Source organism: Bos indicus x Bos taurus, chromosome 17, assembly GCF_003369695.1.
Source record: "Bos indicus x Bos taurus breed Angus x Brahman F1 hybrid chromosome 17, Bos_hybrid_MaternalHap_v2.0, whole genome shotgun sequence".
Classification (NCBI taxonomy): Eukaryota; Metazoa; Chordata; class Mammalia; order Artiodactyla; family Bovidae; genus Bos; species Bos indicus x Bos taurus.
The window spans coordinates 55,451,247-55,477,730 of record NC_040092.1 but is presented as its reverse complement, the minus strand read 5'-3'; the positions used below and the strand labels follow the sequence as shown (position 1 = coordinate 55,477,730).

Genomic DNA, 26,484 nt, shown 5'->3' with positions numbered 1-26,484 from the left:
GACCAAGAGATCACATTAGTAGGCATGATGTGAGCAAGGGCTTGAATGTGTTTGAGCAACTGAGTTTATTCTTGCGTTTCTGCCACACCATGAAGAACATGGCTCAGGTAACCCACTGACCTCAGATGAACTAGTCACATGGAGATGACTGGAACTGAAATCATGACCTCAATTTAAGGCTAGCTGAATCCAGCTGAGACTACCCAAACTGTCTGGCTAGCCTACCCATGTGTGAGGAGTAAAACTGTTTTGTAGGTCACTGAGATATTTTCGTGGTTGGTTATTGTACATTGTATTGTGGCAATGACTGACTGATACAAGAGATGAGAAAAGACATCCTTTCTTAATTCTGATCCCAATATTTTATAATTAAGTATATTTGCTATAGTTCATTTTATAAAGATATATTTTGTAAAATTAAGGTAATCCCTTTATATTTCTCATTTGCCAAGTTTTTAACACGAATGGATATTGAATTTTTATTGAATGCTTTTTCTGTATCTATTAAAGATCATCATATGCCCAGTGGTAGGTTTGCTGGGTCATATGGTAGTTCTATTTTTATTTGTTTAACCTCTGTACTGTTCTCTATAGTGGCTGTACCAATTTATATTCCCACCAACAGTCCAAGAGGGAAGGTATATATGTATACATACAGCTGATTCACTTCATTGTACAGCAGAAGCTCACAAACATTGTAGAGCAACTATACCCCAATTTAAAAAGTAGATCATAACAGTCTTATGAATTGCAGAGTGTACACATTAAGTTATTTGGAAAGTTTTGTGAAAACTAACATTTTATTTTTAAATGTGCTAACTCACTGGTGAAACCCATATGAAACTGCAGGTTTTTTAGTGGAAAGGTTTTTAATTGCTGAATCCATTTAATAGCTCCAGGACTTTTTTGCTTCTCTATTTCTTCTCAGATAGGTTTGATAAAATGTATTTTTCTAGAAATTATTTCATCTAATTTTCCTAATTTTGATATTACTCAATATATCCTTTTTAATATCTACAGTATCTCTAGTGATTCTTCATATTTCATTCTTGACAGTATTTATTACTTGCTTTCTTTTTTATTGTTAATTTGTCTCACTAAAGTTTATCAATACTGTCAGTCTTCTCAAACACTTTGTTGATCCTATTATATGCATTTTTTCTTTTCTATGCATCCAAGCTCTTGTCTTTGATATTTTCTTCTCTATTTTCTTCAGGTTTATTTGGTACTACTTCATCAAACTCCTTGAGACGATTGCTTTGTCTTTAAAGCACTTTTTCCCTAACATATACATTTAAAGCTATAATTAGTACTAACTTTAATAAGGACTGCATTTGCTGCATCAAATCAGTTCCATATTCAGCTCAAGCTACACACACACACACACACACACACACACACACACATACACACACACACAGAGGAATGCTTTGCAGCTTTAAAAAAAGTATGGAAGCTATGCATGAACATACAAATAGATCCGTGAGCAACTGTGAAAACACGTTGCAGGATAGTATGATTTATTCCTAGCCTTTCTAAGAACGGGGGGTGATGGTAGTTTCTTTTCTGGCGTCATAACCAATTGTTCTTTTCCAATAACCTTTTAAATAGGTAATCAGTAGATGAGTTAAAGTCATAAAAATAAGAAAATTTTCTGTATATTCTGATTTTACCCTACAGGAACATGATTAAAGGATTAAATGAAAAAAGTATTATTTCATGAACATAAATGATATAAATAAGGGACGAGGAAGATGGGAAGGGAGCAGAAATATTAATAGAGAGGCTTATGACAATTTCAACATGTTTTTATTCGCTCACAACATTCCAAACAAAACAACATTACATTTCAACTATTGCTTTTACATAGGAAGTTAATTGCTTTATCCAAAGTAGACAGAAATCTATTTCTTTACGTTGCCAACCAGCACTCTTTCCCCTAGGGAAAGCTACTGCTTAAATATTTTTTGAATACATTGTTTAACAGAAACATAGCCTTGCCCTATAATAGTAAGGTAGTAGTTGGGTCTTACCTGCACTACATTTTAACATTTTTCTTATTCAAAGCTGAAGCTAGGGGAAAAAAGGCTCACTCATGGTTTTTCTCAGATTTTTATCAACTCCAGGAATCCTCATTTAAAAATATCGGAGAGGTTCATAAATATGAAATCGAAATTAAGCCTCCCCAGAAGTTGGGTGGACCATTTATCCTGAGAAAATAGCTGCTGGTCCCCAATCACTAATTCAAAAGGATAATAAACATTATTGCCCTTCAAGCCAAATGTCTTCTCTTTGTGCTAAGATAACATGTAATCTTTCCTGCTCTGACAACGAACACTCCTCCTTCACATTCCTCTACTGTTTCTCCTTTTAGCAAATCTTTGACCAAGTTCTATTTCACTGAATGCAAAGGGGAGAGAGAGCACATAACAACTACGGACACTGGAATAAAAGTGAAGAGCACATATATTTCACATAGAAAAATACATACAAATCCAAGTAGCTCATTTTAGGAAAAAAAATCAGGACAGGCATTTTTAAGAAAAAGATTTTCCTTTCTCAATTATAAATGGTACCAGTAAGACACTGATTTTTATATCTAACTATATCACCATATTTATATATAAAGAGGGGTGGGTCTAAGTTCACTGATATCCCCTGATTTCTCTCAATTCTTTAAAGATTGTCTTTCAGAATGTATTTAAACTGCAACTTGTAATTATATTTTTAGACTACTTTTGTCACTGATTCACTCTTCAGTCTGGCACACACAAAAATTCATTTCAACACTGATTAACTTTTTTGATGCTAAAGCAAACAATTTTCCTTCTACTTCAATTCTGTCACTACTTTGGTATTGTATTACTATAGAAACAGGTAAGATTCTAACTATGGATTTTTAGACTACCTAAAATTCTAACATACATATGTTGAAAGCAAGGAAAAGCAGGATGGCAGACACAATTATCATATTTCTCTTTTCATGTATGTCACTATCACATGAAAATCAGAAGGCTCATGTTACATTCTAATTTACAAATGGTGATATTTAGCTTGGCTTTCAAACTATCAAATCTTAGAATCTACTGGTGGCTTTCAACCAACTTACCATAGAATTGTCTGAAATGGTTATGGATCATCTTAAAAACAGAGCAATATATTATACAAACAAAGGTGGACTTAAATAATATATTATTGAACAAAATTTCAAATGACATTTAAAAAACATTATTATTAAAGAATTATTAAAAGGGTTTTTCTTCCCCCTAGGAGAAACTTAATACTTGAAAAGTTTCCCATTCTATACTTCAATCATTCTTTAAAAGCATACTGACAAAGGTTTATATCAGTTCAAGACCTCATCTGTTAAAAGATTAAATACAAAGGTAAGTATTTTCTAAGCAAAAACTAAAAGACTAACAATCGCTTTCCATGTAATGGTAAACATCCTGATAAAATGAACTTTAATGGCTAATACCTGATTTTTATCTCATAGAACTCTGGATGGATGATAAAGTATGGAAAGCATTTAAAGAGATGAAGTCAAGGTACTCCTAGGATTGAGAAGTCTCCCACAAGAAACCTGTTTTAAAAGTCCAATAATACGGAAAATCTAAACCACCATTATAGTAAAATTGAGCCAATTATAACATTTTATCTTGTTGAGAAAAGAAGAACTTCAACGCATGTACTTTCTTTTGGCACGCACTGTTAATGTGTGTGCTCTACAACACTGCACCTGTTATTTTCCAGCTGAATACTTTATACCACTCTTCTCTGTGGCAAGTTTAAAGAGAGAAGTCTGTCAGTAGACATAAACAAATATTTGAAAGTTTCAGGTCTTGATATATCATATAAAAGCCAGTCCTTAAATGCTTGATATGTACCACTTTAAAGATGTATTAACTATCATCACATTTTAAATTATGTCTTTAACAGGCTGCTTTCTGTAGGATTTAAGGAGGATGTGGTAATCAGATGGACCTATCTTTACACTCTTTTAGTTTTGCTATGAGTACAAATGTCAAACACACAAAGAAGAAACTGTTCCTGTTAGAATCTCATCACTTTATAATCCTTGACAGCAGTTGCTGCTCTCCTGAGATTTTCAGAGAATAAAGCTATACAAAATGCACAGCCGTCATCCTCAGGCTACTTTAGAGTCCCAGACTGTTACAGAAAACCCACAAGGTCACACACAATTATCTAGAAACGTGGTGGTGTCGAAGCAAAGGGAAGCGAGACTCAACAGTGAGTAAAGTCAACCAACATCGCTTAACTGAGATCTTTAAAAAGCTTGGTTTTTCTCTTGCTAAAATTTGAAGACAGCTTTATTAAAATAGCACCTGTTCTTTGAGTATAATCAAGATTTTCCTAGCAGAGCATCTCTTTTCATAAACGTACACTGACAGAGAGGCCTCATAAAAGCCCTCACATCAAGCACTAAAATTTCTTCTCCGTAGCTGATAAAAAAGCAAATACTGAAGATGAGAAAGTCTTTAAAGCTTTAGAATTACACTGTGATATTTCAAAGTGTGTTATTTAAAAACAAAAGAGCTAATCACCAATACTTCATTTTCTCATTACCTATTACATGAAATAATCAGAAACACCAAAAAGAAGCCCATAGTTCTGTCTTCTCTGACAAAGAGTGTCTCTCTATACGCTCCTGTTGCTCCTATGAGACAACATTGTGACGTGTGATTGAGATGCAAACAAAGAGAACCATGACGAACTATTCTGTTAATTAACCTACAAATAAAATAAGGCAAAGGAAAAAAGACCATTTCCAGACTAAAAACCAAAAACTCTTAACAGAGCTTTGAAAAGATACCAACTTGATAGTTACAACACATAAAAATGAAAACTGACTTTTACACATTTTAATCAATCAATTTAACAAAAATTGATTTGTACCTGATTTGTACTTTTACACTGAATGGGTTAAGTCCCAAGCTCCAAACTGTAGCAGTTCATGCAACTCTACAGAGGGGATCTTTGGAAGATAAGGTACCTTTGGAGGACAGTGTATTACCAAGTGTAAACATACACTGATTGTCCACTAGCTTTCTTAAATAGAATTTCTGAAATATTTTTGTAGGAAATTATATATAAGGTGTGTAATTGATCAGATAATTTCTGTTACAACATATAAATTCTGTCGTGTGTGCAAAATGTGGTAAAAATAGAAGATACTACGGATGAGTCATATTTTTAAAGTAAGTGATACATTACAATCCAGTAAGAGTCCTTTAATCTTTTCATGAAACTTCTCTCTGTACACGTTGAAATACATAATGCTTTCTGGCTTTTCCTCAAACCAAAACTTGTCAAATTCATATACAAGATAACCTGCAGTTAAAAAAAAAAAAAAACACATAAATATAGTGCTCAATAATGAAATCACACCCAACCATCTCATTTTAAAAGTGTATAACCATTCTTTAAATTCCATATTAGGATTCAATGATCAGAAACCATCTTTAAGAGAAACCTGAGGAACTTTATAAGAAATATTTTTGTATGTTCAAAATAAATATCAACTTCAAGATATTTAGAGTCCATTTATTCTTTGTCTCAAAAAAATCAACAAAAGTCTTCAAATTTAGAAATTATCAAAAGATACTCTGAGAATAGGGGGAGAAGTTATCTCCAGAGACCCGTGAAACAGAAAAATGAAAGTACAAGAAAATGTCAGGCGTGGATAAAGTACAAAAAAAGCTGTTTTCTACTAGATTTTAAAATGAGTTACTTTTGCTTTTTTCAAAGAACTATCCAGCACCTTCTCTTTTTGAAAAGAATACATGAGTGCTAAATAGGCTTAATATTTTTGTTTTTCAATATCCTCATTACAATAGCCAAATTAACACTCAAAATGTTAAAAACACTTAATGAAGATGAACGTGTAAATAGACATATTTACAACAGCAAAATATGTGAATTTAAAACTGCTCCTAAACCCTATTTGGATTCAACCAGATGCCATTTATTCAATTACTTAGCAAATGCTACTGCAGCCGTGGCCATGTGCTCATTCACTCTCATAGCAATGCTACGAGCCAGTGTTGTCTATTCTCATTTTTCTGCAGAGGAAACAGAGGTGCAGGGAAGTTAAACGACTCGCCCGAACCACAGTGTGCAAGTGGCCTCTAGTATTTTATAAACCAGACTTGGTTTCCACCAGCATCTCACTCCCCCTTCTGAAAGGCTGTTCAAGAAGGGACCTATTTCAGATAAGTGGGGGAATACAGCCAGTGACTTTACATAAAAGAGTGGCTACACGATCACAAATTGCATAGTATGAAATGACTGTAAATTCCACTTTAAACCATTAGTCATAAAGCAAACAATAACAGATAAGAACCACGACACTTCAACAGTGAAATATCATTTCATAAGAAGGTCAACTGAAGAAAGATTTCAGACTAATCCCTTAATAACAGATCTTTGTCAACCGGGGTTATGTGACACAATCAAAGAATAAGGCCTCTTTGAGCAGAGAGACACCATCTGCTTCCTGTTCCCAAGAGACAAGCTGAGACAGGTGATCTTGTAACTAATATTTTACATCTTTCATTCAAAATTTATTCTGTGTATACATGAGCACAATAGTACATCTATTCATCCATATATAAATTGAGTCTCTGTTCTCCCGCACCCTACCCCCAATATCATAAAAGGGATGTGCAATCAGAAACTTTGGAGATTTAATGCTCTTGGTAGTACTGTAAGTCAAGCATCCAACTAAATTTTATAGAACACAGCTTGTTTTGGTATTTCTGGCTATTGGGTTTTAGCTATTTACCATACCTTTAAATTGCTTTTCATTACCTATTCAAATGACTTTAAAGTGATAGAAAAGAGTTGTTTCTATAAAGCAACATACCCAGTCTATTGTCCTTTGACTCCAGGAGTTTAAAACACCAGACTTGACGGAAATACCATACAAAATTTCTAAACTTACAATTCCCTGTATGCTTCTACTGTCCCTAACCAAAGCTGCAGGGGCACTTGAGGTTTTCCCATAGGGATTAAAAATAGAACCACAGAAACAGGAATTAACTGGTACGAAGGATGTTACTGGGGTGAAGGATGTTACAGAGGCTTCCCTGGTGGCTCAGACGGTAAAGCGTCTGCCTGCAATGCGGGAGACCCGGGTTCGATTCCTGGGTCGGGAAGATCCCCTGGAGAAAAAAATGGCAATCCACTCCAGCACTCTTGCCTGGAAAATCCCATGGATGGAGGAGCCTGATAGGCTACAGTCCATGGGGTCGCAAAGAGTCGGCCACGACTGAGCGACTTCACTTTCCTTTTCCTTTCACTGGGGTGATACAAATGTTCTAAAACTGGATTATGGGGACAGTTGTACAACTGAGTAAATTTACTAAAACTCACTGAACTGTACACTTAAAACAGGTGAATTTTATGGTATATAAATTACACCTCAATACAGCCATTAAAAGTCATAACCTTTTTATTATACAAATTTAAGAGTTAACTTTTTGGAACCTCCAAACCAATGGTTGGTGACTTCTCAGGATGACAGTGACTATGTGCTTACATGTTAGATATACAAACAGCAACAACAGAACTAAGAAGCTAATCACCACTTGCTGCTTCTAGTCTTGTCCATGAAAGATGATAACAATAAAATGGGAGGAGGGACAAGGAGGAGAGCAGAGACAGACACAGATCACAGGGAAATAAACAATGTGAAAGCTCATCTTTTTATATAGTTCTTTCTTTTAGATAGAAACTATGACCCTGGAACTGACTTGTGCAAATGAATTGGGCTCAATCTCCCAACAAAGAAAAGTATGTATGTTCAAAAGATAAGGTTTCAAACTATCTTCCAGTTAGAATATGCTTCTTCTAATAAGAGCAGAAAAATTGGATTAAAGATTTACTGAGCATGGCCCCACCCACCAGAACAAGACCCAGCTTCCCCCTCAGTCAGTCTCTCCCATCAGGAAGCTTCCATAAGCCTCTTATCCTTTTCCATCAGATGGCAGATAGAATGAAAACCACAATCACAGAAAACTAACCACACTGATCATATGGACCACAGCCTTGTCTAGCTCAATGAAACTATGACCCATGTCCTGTAGGTTCACCCAAGACAGACGGGTCATGGTGGGAGAGTTCTGACAAAATGTGGTTCACTGGAAAGCAGAAAGGTAAACCACTTCAGTATTCTTGCCTTGAGAACCCCATCAGTTCAGTTCAGTCACTCAGTCGTGTCTGACTCTTTGTGACCCCATGGACCACACCACGCCAGGCCTCCCTGTCCATCACCAACTCCCAGAGTTTACTCAAACTCATATCCATAGAATTGGTGATGCCATCCAGCCATCTCATCCTCTGTCGTCCCCTTCTCCTCCCGCCTTCAATCTTTCCCAGCATCAGGGTCTTTTCAAATGAGTCAGCTCTTCGCATCAGGTGGCCAAAGTATTGGAGTTTCAGCTTAAGCATCAGTACTTCCAATGACACCAGGACTGATCTCCTTTAGGATGGACTGGTTGGATCTCCCTACAGTCCAAGGGACTCTCAAGAGTCTTCTCCAATACCACAGTTCAAAAGCATCAATTCTTTGACACTCAGTTTTCTTTATAGTCCAAATCTGACATCTATACATGACTACTGGAAAAACAATACCCTTGGCTAGAAGGACCTTTGTTGGCAAAGTAATGTCTCTGCTTTTTAATATGCTGTCTAGGGTGGTCATAGCTTTCTTTCCAAGCATCTTTTAATTTCATGGCTGCAGTCACCATCTGCAGTGATTCTGGAGGCCAAAAAAATAAAGTCAGCCACTGTTTCCCCAGCTATTTGCCATGAAGTGATGGGACCAGATGCCAGGATCTTAGTTTTTTAAATGTTGAGTTTTAAGTTTCACTTTCATCAAGAGGCTCTTTAGTTCTTCTTCACTTTCTGCCATAAGGGTGGTGTCATTTTCCTATCTGAGGTTATTGATATTTCTCCAGGAAATCTTGATTCCAGCTTGTGCTTAATCCAGTCCAGAATTTCTCATGATGTACTCTGCATATAAGTTAAATAAGCAGGGTGACAATATACAGCCTTGATGTACTCCTTTCCCGATCTGGAACAAGTCTGTTGTTCCATGTCCAGTTCTAACTATTGCTTCCTGAGCTGCATACAGATTTCTCAAGAGGCAGGTCAGGTGGTCTGATATTCCCATCTCTTTAAGAATTTTCCACAGTTTGTTTTGATCCACAGAGTCAAAGGCTTTGGCATATTCAATAAAGCAGAAATAGATGTTTTTCTGGAACTCTCTTGCTTTTTCAATGACCCGGCAGATGTTGGCAATTTGATCTCTGGTTCCTCTGCCTTTTCTAAATCCAGTTGAGCATCTGGAAGTTCACAGTTCACGTATTGCTGAAGCCTGGCTTGGAGAATTTTGAGCATTACTTTGCTAGCGTGTGAGATGAGTGCAATTGTGCGGTAGTTTCAGCATGCTTTGGCATTGCCTTTCTTTGGGATTGGAATGAAAACTGACCTTGTCCAGTCCTGTGGGCACTGCTGAGTTTTCCAAATTTGCTGACATATTGAATGTAGCACTTCCACAGCATCATCTTTTAGGATTTGAAATAGCTCAACTGGAATTCCATCACCTTCACTAGCTTTGTTTGTAGTGATGCTTCCTAAGGCCCACTTGCTTTCACATTCCAGGATATCTGCCTCTAGGTGAGTGATCACACCATCGTGAATATCTAGGTTGTGAAGATCTTTCTTGTACAGTTCTTCTGTGTATTCTTGCCACTTCTTAATATCTTCCGCTTCTCTTAGGTCCATACCATCTCTGTCCTTTATTGTGCCCATCTTTGCATGACATGTTCCCTTTAACCCCATGAACAGTATGAAAAGGCAAAAATATAGGACACTGAAAGATGAACTCCCCAGGTTGGTAGGTGCCCAAAATGCTACTGGAGATCAGTGGAGAAAAAACTCCAGAAAGAATGAAGAGACAGAGCCAAAGCAAAAACAACACGAGTTGTGGATGTGACTGGTGATGGAAGTAAAGTCTAATGCGTAATCAGCAATACTGCATGTTGCTGGAATGAATCAAGGCAAATTGGAAGTGGGAAACAGGCGATGGCAAGAGTGAACATAGACATTCTAGGAATCAGTGAACTAAAATGGACTGAAATGGGTGAATTTAATTCAGATGACCATTATATCTACTATTGTGGGCAAGAATCCCTTAGAAGAAATGGAGTAGCCATGCATAGTCCGAAATGCAGTACTTGGATGTAATCTAAAAAACAACAGAATCATCTCTGTTAGTTTCCAAGGCAAACCATTCAATATCACATTAGTCGAAGTCTACGCACCAACCACTAATGCAGAAGAAGCTGAAGTTGAATGGTTCTATGAAGACCTATAAGACCTTCTAGAACTAACACCCCAAAAAGATGTACTTTTGCATTATAGGGGACTGGAATGCAAAAGTAGGATGTCAAGAGATACCTGGAGTAACAGGCAAATTTGGCCTTGGAGTACAGAATGAAGCAGAGCAAAGGCTAACAGTGTTTTGCCAAGAGAACACACTGGGCATAGCAAACACCCTCTTCCAACAACACAAGAGAAGACTCTACACATGGACATCACCAGATGGCCAGTACTGAAATCAGACTGATTATATTCCAAAGATAGAGAAGCTCTATACAGTCGGCAAAAACAAGACCGGAAGCTGACTGTGGCTCAGATCATGAACTCCTTATTGCCAAATTCATACTTAAATTGAAGAAAGTATGGAAAACCACTAGACCATTCAGGTATGACCTAAATCAAATCCCTTATGCTTATACAGTGAAAGTGAAAAATAGAGTCAAGGGATTAGATCTGATAGAGTGCCTGAAGAACTATGGACGGAGGTTTGTGACATTGTACAGGAGGCAGGGATCAAGACCATCCCCAAGAAAAACAAATGCAAAAATGCAAAATGGTTGTGTTAGGAGGCCTTACAAATAGCTATGAAAAGAAGAGAAGAGAAAGGTAAAGGAGAAAAGGAAAGATATAACCATTTGAATGCAGAGTTCCAAAGAATAGCAAGAAGAGATAAGAAAGCCTTCCTCAGTGAACAGTGGAAAGAAATACAAAGCCTAGAGATCTTTCCCACTAGAATGGGAAAGACTAGAGATTGCTTAAGAAAATTAGAGATATCAAGAGAACATTTCATGCAAAGATGGGCACAATAAAGGACAGAAATGGTATGGACCTAGCAGAAGATATTAAGAAGAGGTGGCAAGAATACACAGAACTATACAAAAAAGATCTTCATGACCAGATAACCCAAGTGATCACTTACCTAGAGCCAGACATTCTGGAATGTGAAGTCAAGTGGGCCTTAGGAAGCATCACTACGAACAAAGCTAGTGGAAGTGATGGAATTCCAGTTGAGCTATTTCAAATCCTAAAAGATGCTGCTGTGAAAGCGCTGCATTCAGTATGCCAGCAAATTTGGAAAACTCAGCAGTGCCCACAGGACTGGACAAGGTCAGTTTTCATTCCAATCCCAAAGAAAGGCAATGCCAAAGAATGCTGAAACTACTGCACAATTACACTCATCTCACACGCTAGCAAAGTAATGCTCAAAATTCTCCAAGCCAGACTTTAACAGTATGTGAACTGTGAACTTCCAAATGTTCAGGCTGGATTTAGAAAAGGCAGAGGAGCCAGAGATCAAATTGCCAACATCTGCCGGGTCATTGAAAAAGCAAGAGAGTTCCAGAAAAACATCTATTTCTGCTTTATTGAGTATGCCAAAGCCTTTGACTGTGCATCAAAACAAACTGTGGAAAATTCTTAAAGAGATGGGAATATCAGACCACCTGACCTGCCTCTTGAGAAATCTGTATGCAGGTCAAGAAGCAATAGTTAGAACTGGACATGGAACAACAGACTCGTTCCAGATCGGGAAAGGAGTACATCAAGGCTGTATATTGTCACCCTGCTTGTTTAACTTATATGCAGAGTACATCATAAGAAATTCTGGACTGGATTAAGCACAAGCTGGAATCAAGATTTCCTGGAGAAATATCAATAACCTCAGATAGGAAAATGACACCACCCTTATGGCAGAAAGTGAAGAAGAACTAAAGAGCCTCTTGATGAAAGTGAAAGTGAAAAAGTTGGCTTAAAACTCTACATTCAGAAAACTAAGATCCTGGCATCTGGTCCCATCACTTCATGGCAAATAGATGGGGAAACAGTGGAAACAGTGACAGACTTTTTATTTTTGGGCTCCAAAATCACTGCAGATGGTGACTGCAGCCATGAAATTAGAAGATGCTCGCTCCTTGGAAGAAAAGTTATGACCACCCTAGACAGCATATTAAAAAGCAGAGACATTACTTTGCCAACAAAGGTCCTTCTAGTCAAAGCTATGGTTTTTTTAGTAGTCATGTATGGATGAGAGCTGGACTATAAAGAAAGTTGAGTTCCGAAGAACTGATGCTTTTGAACTGTGGTGTTGGAGAAGACTCTTTGAGAGTCCCTTGGACTGCAAGGAGATCCAACCAGTTCATTCTAAAGTAAATCAGTCCTGGGAGTTCACTAGAAGGACTGATGCTGAAGCTGAAACTCCAATACTTCCCCACCTGATGTGAAGAGCTGACTCATTAGAAAAGACCCTGATGCTGGGACAGATTGAAGGCAGGAAGAGAAGGGGATGACAGAGGATGAGATGGCTGGATGGCATCACCAACTCAATGGACATGAGTTTGAGTAAACTCCAGGAGTTGGTGATGGACAGGGAAGCCTGGCGTGCTGCGGTTCATGGGGTCACGACTGAGCGACTGAACTGAACTGAATAAGAGCAGAACCTTAACTAAGACATTACAGTCAATTCTGAGGGGGAAACTTCTGTGTAAAAGATGAGTATATGTGTGTCTTTATGTGTGTGTGTTTGCTTTAAATGTTTCAAGAAATTTGAAAAACATTAGCTTCTCTGCTTCCTGGATGATCCACAGGTCTTATGGATCTGACTGATAGAAACAAAACAACTGAGAAGGTCCTGTAACGACTTTGCCACCTCACGTATTACTTTGATGATCTTCCTAGTCAGGAGCCAAAGAAGATGCTGGTACTGAAAGCACTGTAAGCAACGCTATCCGAAGATGCTCCAGTTACCCCTCTGTGGGGGAATACTGGACAGAGTTCATTTTGTACTGCATTCCCACTTGTCACTCTAACACATTTACTTAAATATGGTAAAATGCTGAGGGGGGTAGTTTTTCGGTTGTTTATTTTGCTACTCTTTTTTGTGTTCAACAAGCAGCATTACACAAGCATATATTCATAGAGAAGACAAGTAATCTGGAAACAGCTGGCCAAGTCCCAGGAGTTCCAGCCCTTTGCAAAAAGTCAATGAGAGATTTAGGAGAAGAAACTAAACAAGACTAGAGGAGGGAAAAACAGTTTTTCAGTAACAAGATGAAAGAAAACAACTATATTTTCATTTTAAATAACTGTATTTTCAAATGTGGACATCTAGAAGAGGGTCATGACTGAAAGACTAGGGAAAAGGCTATGACAGTAACCTAGGAACAAAGTAACATTACAGTTCCAATGGGACAGAAGTAGGTGGACAAATTCAAGAGAAATTCAGGAAGGAGACAAACCTGGAAATTAGGGATTAGTAAAGGCAGGGGAGGGTATGGCAATGGAGACCTGGATGACTCCTTTGAGAATGGATGAAGATGTTATGATCTGGGCCCTTAGTATCTAAGTAGTTTCCTATAACCTATATCCTATCTAAAGATACAAAAAGATCAAGAAAAAGGAGAGTATGAAGCCAGGCTAAATCTGAATTCTTTGCTTCTGAGCAGTATCTTCAGAAGATGCGTTTATTCACATTAAACCTTCAAGATTCAAATATCATTAAAATAAAAGTTAAAGGAACAGTTACAACTGTTACATGACTGTTACCTAACTGTTAGGAAGAGTTACTAGATAGCCCCAACCTAACACAAAAAACCTGGTCTTGAAATAAGGAGTGTGTGCGTGTGAAACATTCCTTTAAACTTCCTTACAAGAGTAACCAAATGATATCTGTCCTTGATTCAACAGCATTCATTAACCACTACATAAGAAGAAAAATTCATCTATAGTTGACTGGAAAATGAATGTCTACAGAGAAACTGCATAAATACTAAATTTGCATACATGTCAAAAAACTGCCTCAGTGAATTTTTTACATCAGCAAATATATAAACCGAAGTACAAAATACTCTTAGAAACCCATATTCCATTATCTTGTTTTTCAGAGATACTAAATAGTAAAATGACAAATACACATTATATATTTGATCAAGGTAGTATATATTACATATTTAATATTATATACTAAGTGTGTACATATATGTATATATATATACACTTTACTAAGGATTTAAAATTTTTCTTAGAAATATCTACTTTTAAGTCATTTCAATACTCACAATAAAACTGGTGAAAGTGTTCCATTGTTGGTATACCAGGAACAAAGTTGTAGAGGTGAAACTTCAAAGCTTCACTCTTCAGTAAGCTGTAAGCCATCTCTGTAAGATTGATTCCAACTATTGCATAAGAATACCTATGTCAGAAACATTACCAGTTATCCCAGCTAGCCAAATAGTTCATACAGTAAATTTTAAACTATGCAAGGAATTAGTAAAATGTTACTCTGATTAATTTCTAACACAGTATTGATTTTAAAATAAGTTCTACATATTAAGAAAGTAAACCAGAATTGATTAGACATTTTTGTTCTTCAGAGCCTATTGATTTTCTGGATCTAATCTAAAACATGAAAATAAAGCTCTGGTCACATGAATATCTAAAACCAAAATCCTTTTTAAAATATCCAAGAGAGTACTACATACACCCTCATTGATTTCTAAAATACACTGGGTAATCTGACAGTTTCTCCATTATCAGGGTATTTATTTTTATGATGTAATACTGTTATCAATATAATGCTTTTTCAAAGATAGGTATCATTGAAATATAAAAATAAATAATGATAAAGCTAATAACTGCAAAGAATCAGACACAACTTAGCAACCGAACAACAACAAAGCTAATAATGTCAATTTACATTTCACTTCACAAGTTTCAAAGTTATTTCTCATTTTCCTATTCCTATTTCAAAGCCATTTCCCATTCCCATTTTCAAATCTTCCTCAGAAAAATTTTAAAAGGTCCTTATTTTCATTTTATAGATAAACTATATCTTGTGATAAAAATAACTGAAATACATACAAAATCAGTTTATGATCACATATATTAAAATAATGTCATGCAGTATTATTTATAAAGTTCTTATTAACTAAAATAATTTAGAAAAATACCCTGAAATACTTTCAAATTCAGATCTTCTAATTAACTTGAATTCAAGAGTTTACAGTTTCTTTAATATATCCAGCTTACCCTAATTTTGGATGATTTGAACGGGAAAGAATCTGATGAGCTTCACTGGTGTAATTTTCACTGAAATATCTGAAAAGGTTTAAGAAAAATAACAAAATTAACATGCCATTCAAACTGAAGATACCCAGAAGCAATTTTAAAAGCTACTGTCAAAATGACAGTCCTATTGCCAAAAGTACCCCAATCTCCATCTCAAATCCTTTAGTGACTCTGAGATGCTTCTCAATCAAAACTTAATTCTGAGCCATCAGGCCTATCTAGTATAGGATATGGGTCCTTTGCTAGATTTTGAAGTATTTGACAAAAAAATGATCCAACAAGAGATTTTTTAAATCTATCTTAAGGAAAATCTAGAATTCTGTCTGTTCCACATTTCTTATAAAATAGTCACTGTCTACCTCTTGGGACACTTCCTTTCACCTGAGTTCATTCCTTCTCTTGTGACTTAAGTCTGTACTGCTTAATGCCATTGTCAATGCAATCAGAAGAAAGTCAATAGCCTTCCTTTTGCTTAAAAACCAAACAAAAACAAAACCCTCCTTGATGAGTGGTATAACTAAAATACTGGCCATAAAACAGAAGTATTAGCAGATACAGAAGAGAAATATATAAAGGCTCATACATCCTGTTGGTGAGTACCAATGCAACCTCTTTTGAGTTCTTATAGACCAAACCTTATAGAGAAGTCAGAGCTAATTTTATATTTTCAACCATTTCTAGTACATCATTGGCCATCAAACAATATATCTGGATCTTGGTCATTTTTCAAATTAGTAGCTATTAGCTCTAAATAGAGTAAAAATATCTGCAAATTATTTAAAGATCTATCAGAATCCCTTACCACAGAACTGAATCAAATCCTATTAAATTATTTAAGTTTTAAGCTAAATTATCTTCTGAAAAGTGTTGAAAATCTTGATTTCTGAGGAAATAAGCCAAAAGCAAGGTTATTCAGCAAAAGTTAAGAAAGGAAACATCAGAAGAATGTGTATCTAACTGAACTCCAATTATCTGTGTAGTTTACAAGTACCAAGAAAAAAAGATGGACTTTAAAGGCTAAAAACAAAAGATCTACATGTTCTGAACAATAATAAATTTTAAAATATTTTAGAATTTTCCCAAGTGAAAACAAACTGCATTTATTCTACTTAAATTCAAGTTTCTGTTTATCAAAGTGAAAAATTGGCAATCTCATTTTTTGTAATTATTATCATTATTTTTCAGACTTTTGTGCTTTATTTTTGAAAAGTAGACATATAGGTAACTTTCCTACTCATAAATTTAGGTATTACAGAAAATTAAATACTTTTGTTACTGGAAAAAAAACTGTAAATATCAAAGCCCTACTATATCTTCTATTTTCCTCCCAAATACCTTATCCATATTGATCTAGATATTTTTTCTCAATATTAACATAAATTAGCTCAGTTTGGGGAATAATTCTTTCACAGTAACAATTATATGAACTTTGTTATGGTTAGGGTTCTCACCCTAGGCATTTTATAAGCCTATAAATCACTACTCAAGGACAGGCCCAAACACTAAAATATCTCCATCTGCACATTCATATACATATTAATCTTCCAGGTTAATTTCTAAAGTAGAGTTGGTTATCAATTCTGACTTTAGTTACATATTTTGAGATTTCACATATATGCCCAAGCATAAATATTAAAAAAGAAAAACAAGAGAGAATTCATATAGGCTCTGAAAGGTCAGGGATTTAGATCACTTGTCACAGATGGTGAAGAATAAGTGTGAAGAGACTTTATTTTCATCTTGTGTGCTTATATTTCCTAAAATGGAATCAGAGAGCCAAGAAGGAAGAGGCAAAAGGATAAAAAGAGTACATACAATTCCTTAAACGGTATCAGAAAGGTAGGAAGAGAAAGAGGAAAAGTTGGTAAGTAAAGAAATCATACACACACACACACACACACACACACACACAGACAAAGCATATGGTCAACATATTCAAATTTTTGCCAGCATATTAGTAAATACTAATAGCACAGCAGCTACTAAAATTCAGAGATAGTATGAAACAACCAGATTAATTCTTACTAAATCTTAACAAGATTGGAGATTACATGGAATTTCATTTAGAGAAGAAAAGAAAGTTTATTTTCACTTACACAAGATTGATTAATCCAAGTATGCCCATGCCTCTGAAGTCTGTTTTGGGATCGTCACCCTGGAAACCAATGTCAGCCCACTGCTTGGAGATTCTAGCCTTCAACTTTTTCGTGGGCATTAGTAGATTCCAAAGCTGTATAAACATGCTTCCATATTACAAACAATAGTGATGCTCTTAATTACCAAGACATTTTCCTTCTCGCAGCTGACATACTGGTAAACTGAATGCTTTCAATTAAACTACTTTTGTAGACAAATCACAGGCTCAACAAAGACTTTAGAGAACATTTCAGTTATCCTAAAAAATGTAGCACATTTATTCCAATGTAAAAGACTGATATAAAGAACGACAGATTTTGAAAAGGTAACAAATACACAGAAATCTGAAACAATAAGATGGCTTTACTTACTAAGTAATACATATACACTAGACTTGGTAAACTGCTTCCTTGAGAAGAACACAGTCCTAGGCACTTGGCCCTTCCCTCAAACACTATATTCTTAAGTAGGCTTTATTCTAATGGCGGGTGATTAGTCCCTAGTCAGAAGGAATACAAGTCTGAGATAGGGAGGGGATCATGGAGAAACAATACCAATAACATTATTTTTACAAATTTTCATAATTTTAAAAGAAAAAAGTATGACTTGTTTGTAAGTAAATATATTCCTCAAGACTGAGGATTTAAGAACAGCTATCAACTATTGGATAGCAACAAACTAATCAATGCAAACTAAAGTTAAAAAAAAAAAAATCAGTCATTTTCCAAATTCAACACCACAAGTCATCAAACAAAACAGACTTACAAAAGTTGATAAGAAAGTTTGTGAAAACTTGCAAAACAGAAATACTTGCATTTTTTTTTTCCATTTCACTATCATTTCAGGCATTGTTGAGTAAAGGACTCCTAATGAAAGGAGTATCCTGTTACCTAGAATGAAATGTGAAGACTTTGTGACCTTACTGTAAGACAGGGTCAGGACTCTGGCCCTGAAGCTAATACAGTCATCAGACTGGGTTTTCTCTGGTCCCTCCTCTCATCACTAACACATGCATCTGCTCACCTTAGCGTCTCTCCGTGAGCTCAGCAAGCATTTGATTACGCCAAGAGTGAGGCCCACAACGATGCGGTGAGAGACAAGGTAAGACCGCTAATACTCAACACTTACTCTGTGTAAATATCAAATTTCTGGGTTTCACCCCTGGAGGTTGTGATTTCATAGGCCAACGTGGAACTCTGGATTCCAAACGTTAAAACACTGGTTACCTTTAGAGAAGGTGGCCCTTAGATTGCACTTAGAGGCATGGATCTCCTCAGCCCCTGACCCTGCTGAGTTTGTGTGAGGCTGGGTGATTCACTGCCAGCCACTGGCTCTTCACCTTTCGGTAAGTTTCATGATGAATCACCAAGATGAATATTCCCCTGACTAAAATGCTAGGACTTGGGTCTTACTCCTCTAAAGAGAAGATACAGTGTAGAGAGGGTCTGAGGTTACGGGAATAATGATGATGAGAAGGTTATAAAGAGCAGTCCAGCCTCAGTGAGTGCCAGGCACTAACTATGCTAACACCTGAAATATAGAAACTCAACCCGCAGCAAAAGTCCTTTGAGTAGTTTTATTATGCTCTGCCAAAACCAAGTTTTATTTTTAAAGTTCGGTGAAGTGCATATTTATACTCTTTCTGAAAACAAGGAAAAAGTGTTGTTTTTAGACTTGTCTCTCACTGTTACTTAGATACCCGCTTACTGGAATGACGTCTCTTTCCACAGCACGTTTAGTTTATAACCAAACACCAGGTGCTCTGTGCTGTCTTCCCTAACTTTAAACATTAAAAAATACAATCAGAATAGGTGAAGTGGATGGGCAGGTGACTCATTTCTGTTTCAGAACTCATCCTTCTAAGACCTTCCCGAAGCAAATGACTTCATCTTCTCTAGGCCCCAGAATTAAACTCATCCCTCAAAGACAGGTACTAAAGCAGATGACTTGGAAAGCTTGCTCCAGGTCTAATCTCTCATTTTGGCACCACACCGGCCTTATATACTTCTACTCCAGAAATAATAGGAAGGTTCTAAGTAAATTTCTTTACTCCCTTAATTTTTAAATCTATTGTGGCAATATTCAGCACGTTTCATAAATCCCCAAAGATCTGATATAATGATCTGAAAAGGGACCTCCGTGTTCACAGTTTGAGAGGAAGCTGAAAAAATGCCTAATTTTTATAAGGAATTCTATAAAACTTAAGGGGGAAAAACGTCTGAAGCTTGTGGACTCACTTCTCAGTTGAAAAGATCTCCCTTTTTAAGTTTATGATTTATTTCAGAATTAAAAAAAAATTAAAATTAAATTTGAATATCTTATTGATTCTTATCAGAAAATTACAAAAATAGTTAATGAAAAATCTTTCACCAGGATGATTACATTTTCTAAGAGGCAAAGAAATCAGATAGCTGTGTAAGCCTCTAGACATTGTACACAGGCCTTACTATCTTAAGACTGATTTATTTTCCAGTGTCACTCAAAATACAAAATGCCAAAAACTTACCTTGATAAGCAGCTTTTCATGTTGCAGGTTATCAGAATCATACGGCTTTTTTCTCACACTTTCTACATCCAAATAGAGCTGTTTGTAACCAGATATCTGTAGTAAGCATGCCTTCATGCAGATTTTAAAACTGAAAATGATAAAAATTATCATTTTTTAAAAACATACCTTCCTACCACAATAAAGTAACACCTCCCATAGCTTGTGGTTCATATGTCTATTTAGAAAGCAATTTCTAGTTTTCAGTTGCATACAATAAGCATCAAGAGCCTCTGAAAACACAAAGCATTATACAAAGTATCACGTACGGTAAGATAGAACAAGGCCTAGAAAGAGAGCAAGCTGCATAGGAAAAGCAAACTCTGCAAACCGTAAAGTGTGCAAATCCTTCATTTGTTCACTTCTTTTCACATTTTCTCTGTGCAATCTCACACATTTCCCTATTTTTATTGCCCAATATTAACAGCAGACCTGGTTTTCCAAGGATGAAACAACACACACCGCCATGACAGGTTCTCCCAGTTCTCCCGAACACAACAGCTTATCTTCCCTGAAGAAGCATGCTCCTTCTCAACTCAGTCTCTCAATCTGTTCATGGAATCACTAAGCTAGTTCCCCAAGCTAGAATGCTCCGAGTTCTGACCCTCCTCTCCATCAAAAACACATCAAAAGGTCCCCGAGCCCTTATCCTTTCTGGCTCTGAAATGTCCTTTAAAGCCCCCATCATATATCTGTTTAACCTGGTATATTTATGGCTTCATCGTCTCTTGTCCAAATGACTCAGTTTCTTGTTTTGTCTTTATCCCTTCTACCAGCCTCCTATACCCTCAAATTTACCCTCCATCTTCCTAAAATACATATCTGATCATGCAGCTTGTTCGCTTAAAAAAAAAAAACAAAAACAAAAAACAGAGGACAAATCCAAGGTTTTCAGTGTGACGTGTAAGCCTTCTTGCGTGTGTCTCTGACCTCGCACCCCACCCACTTCTCCAGCCTCTGCTCTGTGTCTATCCAACGCTCAGGCCGCAAAGGACTCCCTACCATTTCCAGATCCTCAAGGGCTCTGTGCCTTGTAGCCTCCTTCTCTGCATGAAATGTCCTCCCCAACCTTGTAGCCTCCTTCTCTGCATGAAATGTCCTCCCCAACCCACTCAATGAGGTACAGCTCAAACGTTCCCTCTTCTGTGGAATTATCATCACAGTTCTCTCCTGTACCTTTCCCTGTTTCAGCCTAAACAAATGACTCCTTCCTCAATATCCACATAGAAAATACCAAATGAAGAAAAAATTGTTAAATATTTACTATCTCAATAAACTAGTGCTGAGAACACAAAACTGGAATAAGTCAAGTCCTTCTCTTATGGAACTCAGAATTCATTTGGGGAGGAGCAAGAGCAGATCAGTGACTATAGGACAATGGGTTAATTGTGTAACAGACGACCTTCCTGGAGGAGGGTGGAGGAACTGAATTTTGGAAGACAAAGAAGGACACAGGTGCTGAAGTCACATTTCAGTTTGGGAAAGTGATGGTAAGCTATTTTAGGGAAGGCAGACGGTAAATTGACAATACTGCTGCACTGGGACCCAGTGAGTGAGGGAGTGACGTCGCTCAGTCACGCCTGACTCTTTGCCACCCCATGGACTGTAGCCTACCAGACTCCTCCGTCCATGGGATTTTCCAGGCAAGAGTACTAGAGTGGGCTGCCATTTCCTCCTCCAGGAGATCTTCCCGACCCAGAGATGGAACCCGGGTCTCCCACATTGAAGGCAGACACTTTACCGTCTAAGCCACCAGGGAAGTCCTGGGACCCAGAGATACAGGTTTCAGATCTCCTTCTACTCACCTCTCCCGACCTCACTTCCTCATTGAGTGAAGTGTAAGGACGGAATTGGATGATTTTCACAAACCTTTCACCTCTCATGTTTCACAACTTTGTGTGATCTTTAACCTCACAGGATGTAAGCACACGATAAATGAGAATACTGTAAAAACACACACCTGGCATCCTTCTCAGGGTTAATATTCTTTTCCTTCATTATATCTTCTACACATCTGTCCACTTCACTCTGAACAACAAGTGTAGCTTTCTGTAAAACCTATTTGTGTGAAAGAAAGCTGTATGAGAAAAATCTCTTATAGCTGGGGAAAAAAAGGAGCATTTTCAAAAGGGCAATTGTGCTTTTTATTACTGAGTTCTAAAAAGTTCTTTACTGGATATAAGTCCTTAATCAGATATATGTGCTGTAAATGTTTTCTGTGTGGCTTGCCAATTCATTTCTTAAAGGCATTTTTGATAAGTAGTTTTTATTCTGATGAAGTCTAATTTTTTGATTTTTTTCTTAAATGGTAATGCTATGTCTTCTCTAAAAGAAACTTCTGCTTAACCCATGGTAGAAGATGTATATTCTCCTATGGTTTCTTTGAGAAGGCTTAACATTTTAAATATAGGTCTAAAGTCCATATCAAATTAATTTTCACAAGAAGAGAGTGATAGGAGCCTCCCCACCCCTGACCCTCCCAATTTGGTTCCAGTTGTTCCTGCACTTTACTGGTTTTCCAATACTTTCCTGATCTCACTGAATTGCTTTAGTATTCTTTTTAAAAGTTACATATGGCCTATTTCTGTTGTCTCACCTGTTATATTTATCTCTTTGCTTAGAAAGTCTTGGAAGTCAGACAGTATATGTCCTTTAACTTTGTTCTTTGAGAAGACTATTTGGGCTATACTAGGTCCCTTAAAACTCTATCAACTTTAAATGAGCTTGTCACTCCCTTCAAAAATAACTTGCTGGGATTTTGACTGGAATTGCATTGAATCCACAGGTCAGTTTGGGGATTGGCATCATAACAATATTGACTCTTCTAATTGATGAATACAGTATATCTTTCCATTTTAAGTTTTCTCAGGAAAAGGAGTTGTAATGTGGAAGTCTTACACAGGTTTCATTAAATTTATCCCTGAGTATATGCTACTGTAAGTGGAATTATTCTCTTTTTTGTTTCTAAGAAGTTTATGTTAACATACAGAAACATACTATGTCCTAGGACATTGCTAAATTCATTTACTAATAATGCCAGTAATTTTTAGATTTCTTAGGATTTTCTATACTCATAAACTATGCCATCTGTTAATAAAGACAGTTTATTTCTTTTCACTCATTATGTCTTAGATTTATTTTCTTTGCCTTACTGCACTGCTTAGGTCTTCCAGCAAATGCTGGATAAAAGGAGAGTAAACATCCTCATTTTTTCCCAACTGAACGTGCAGAGCATTCAATATTTCAGTGTTGCATACCATGCCAGCCTTTAATATGACGATAAAGTTCCTTTTATTCCTAGTTGGTTGACTGTTTTTGATCATGAATGGGTATTAAGTTCTGTCAAAACAGTTTTTTTAATATCTACTGAAATGACCATATTTTTCTGATTTACTTTGTTAATGTGGCAAGTTACATTCACTGACTTTAAAAACATTATTATTTTTATATATTACTGCTTCCATATTAACATCTCTAGTCTTAAAACAACCATGTGGATATTAATACCTTCCTTTTACAATGAGTAACTTGCACAAAGTCAAAGGAAGTGACAGAATCTGAACTTAGACTTTTTTCATAGAAATAAAAAAGTAGAGCAAGTTAATGGAAATACCACAAAATCAGAAGTCAATTTTACTCTACAAAGTATGGATAAATGAAGTAAACAAATGAGATACAACACACACCATAAATTGTATGTCTAAACTGATGAGACTTCGCCCATTAGCTTATTGACAAGTTACGCTGGATTTAAAACTTCAAGAAAACAAAGCTCCTGTGATTTAATTTAAGCACCCACTTGTTGACCATTTCTTTTTAGTATGCTCTTGAAAACACAATTAGCAATTTTCAAATAATAAAATCATAAGAATACAATTTTAATGTGTAGTTCTCTAGTGAACTTTAGTAGCCAGTAAAGGAGATAAAAGATAACGAACATCTTATTTTCTTTAAACTTGCAACTACTACCTTAAAGCCTCCAGACACTTCACCTCTGCCCACCTTACCTCTTACATCTCCAGATGCCTGTTTATAATTACATTAGATTTTGTTTTTTACTTACTGTTTTGTATCCCAAAGACCCTGATGGAATGTTGAACATATAGCAATCACTCAAATCTTTGCTCAAGGACTTGACTAAGGCTCTAGAGTTCTTAAAAAGTAACATCTTATATACAGTCTCACTTAATTCGGGCATAATTTTACAACACATGAAATCCCACTAGCAAATTCCATGACTGAAAATGTTAAAATCAATTTTAGTAATAATAGTTACAGAGACAGATCTGTGAAATAGAGTTCCCAGTTCCAGAATCTCTCCAGATGTTCATCTACAATTTATGATGTTATTACTTCATAAAATTGTGTTCCAAGTTATTAAAGGAACTATATGGGTAGATAGGTATAAACAAATTTTTAGAATCAGCAATTTGGTAACACTCTAGATCCCTACAGTCTTATTAAAGAAGGAGAGAAAAAGATTCTGAACAAAATAAGATTCTGTAAGATTCTGAACAAAAAGGTAGGACTCTGCACTGCTCCCCACAATATTCATTCATGTATGAGTTATACTGACCATTTATAAATAAAAGACTATATCAGTAAAGCACCTATTTTATAGGTCACTCTCCAGAACTTAACTGATAAGTTTAAGTAATGATAAGCAACATTCAACAGTGTCCATTTTCTTTCTGGCATGAATCAGGTACTCATATCAGTATCATTAGACACTAGTAGAAAGTCAACATTGTTTGACCCTAAACTCTAGATCCACACTGTACATCACGACCAAATACAAACATATATGAATATCTAAAAAAGTTAGAGATGTATAGTGACAGTGAAGTTGCTCAGTCGTGTCTGACTCTGCAATCCCATGGACTGTAACACACCAGGCTTCCCTGTCCATCACCAACTCCTGAAGCTTACTCAAACTCATGTCCATTGAATCGGTGATGGCATCCAACCATCTCATCCTCTGTCATCCTCTTGTCCTCCCACCTTCAAACTTTCGCAGCATCAGGATCTTTTCAAATGAGTCAGTTCTTCACATCAGGTGGCCAAAGTATTGGAGCTTCAGCTTCAGTATCAGTCCTTCCAATGAACACCCAGGACTGATTTCCTTCAGGATTGACTGGTTGGATCTCCTTGCAGTCCAAGGGACTCTCAAGAGTCTTCTCCAACACCACAATTCAAAAGCATCAATTCTTCGGTGCTCAGCTTTCTTTATAGTCCAACTCTAACATCCATACATGACTACTGGAAAAACCATAGCTTTGACTAGAAGAACCTTTGTTGGCAAAATAATGTCTCTGCTTTCTAATATGCTGTCTAGGTTCATCATAGCTTTTCTTCCAAGGAGCAAGCATCTTTTAATTTCATGGCTACAGTCACCATCTGCAGTGATTTTGGAGCCCCAAAAAATAGTCTCCCACTGTTTCCACTGTTTCCCCATCTATTTGCCACGAAGTGATAGAACCAGATGCCATGATCTTAGTTTTCTGAATGTTGAGTTTTAAGCCAACTTTTCACTCTCCTCTTTCACTTTCATCAAGAGGCTATTTAATTCTTCTTCACTTTCAGCCATAAGGGTGATATCATCTGCATATCTGAGGTTATTGGTATTTCTCCAGGCAATCTTGATTCCAGCTTGTGCTTCCTCCAGCCCTGCATTTCGCATGATATACTCTGCACATAAGTTAAATAAGCAGAGTGACAATATACAGCCTTGACATACTCCTTTCCCGATATGGAACCAATCTATTGTTCCATGTCCAGTTCTAACTGTTGCTTCTTGACCTGCATATAGATTTCTTAGGAGGCAGGTCAGGTGGTCTCGTATTCCCATCTCTTTCAGAATTTTCCACAGTTTGTTGTGATCCACTTACAAATTGCCAACATCTGCTGGATCATGGAAAAAGCAAGAGAGTTCCAGAAAAACATCTATTTCTGCTTTATTGACTATGCCAAAGCCTTTGACTGTGTGGAGCACAATAAACTGTGGAAAATTCTGAAAGAGATGGGAATACCAGACCACCTGATCTGCCTCTTGAGAAATTTGTATGCAGGTCAGGAAGCAACAGTTAGAACTGGACATGGAACAACAGACTGGTTCCAAATAGGAAAAGGAGTTCGTCAAGGCTGTATATTGTCATCCTGTTTATTTAACTTTTATGCAGAGCACATCATGAGAAACGCTGGACTGGAAGAAACACAAACTGGAATCAAGATTGCTGGGAGAAATATCAATAACCTCAGGTGTGCAGATGACACCACCCTTATGGCAGAAAGTGAGGAGGAACTCAAAAGCCTCTTGATGAAAGTGAAAGTGGAGA

The 26,484-nt window shown here is 36.6% G+C and overlaps 1 protein-coding gene across 3 annotated transcripts in view; it reads right to left on the bottom strand.

Moving 5' to 3' along the window:
• Positions 1–1,790: 1,790 nt before the first annotated feature.
• ELMOD2 (ELMO domain containing 2) overlaps positions 1,791–26,484 on the bottom strand; it is a 29,431-nt gene continuing 4,737 nt past the window's right edge. For 2 of the 3 annotated variants that reach the window (XM_027567403.1, XM_027567404.1), the window contains exons 4-9: positions 22,110–22,207; positions 20,111–20,240; positions 17,565–17,698; positions 15,430–15,498; positions 14,460–14,593; positions 1,791–5,352 (exon numbers count right to left, since the gene is read on the bottom strand). In XM_027567403.1, coding sequence (XP_027423204.1) covers positions 5,207–5,352; positions 14,460–14,593; positions 15,430–15,498; positions 17,565–17,698; positions 20,111–20,240; positions 22,110–22,207 — 711 coding nt within the window. In that variant the 3' untranslated portion in view covers positions 1,791–5,206. Of the gene's footprint in view, positions 5,353–14,459; positions 14,594–15,429; positions 15,499–17,564; positions 18,495–20,110; positions 20,241–22,109; positions 22,208–26,484 lie in introns of all 3 variants that reach the window. The other variant, XR_003515278.1, reaches the window with a different exon arrangement.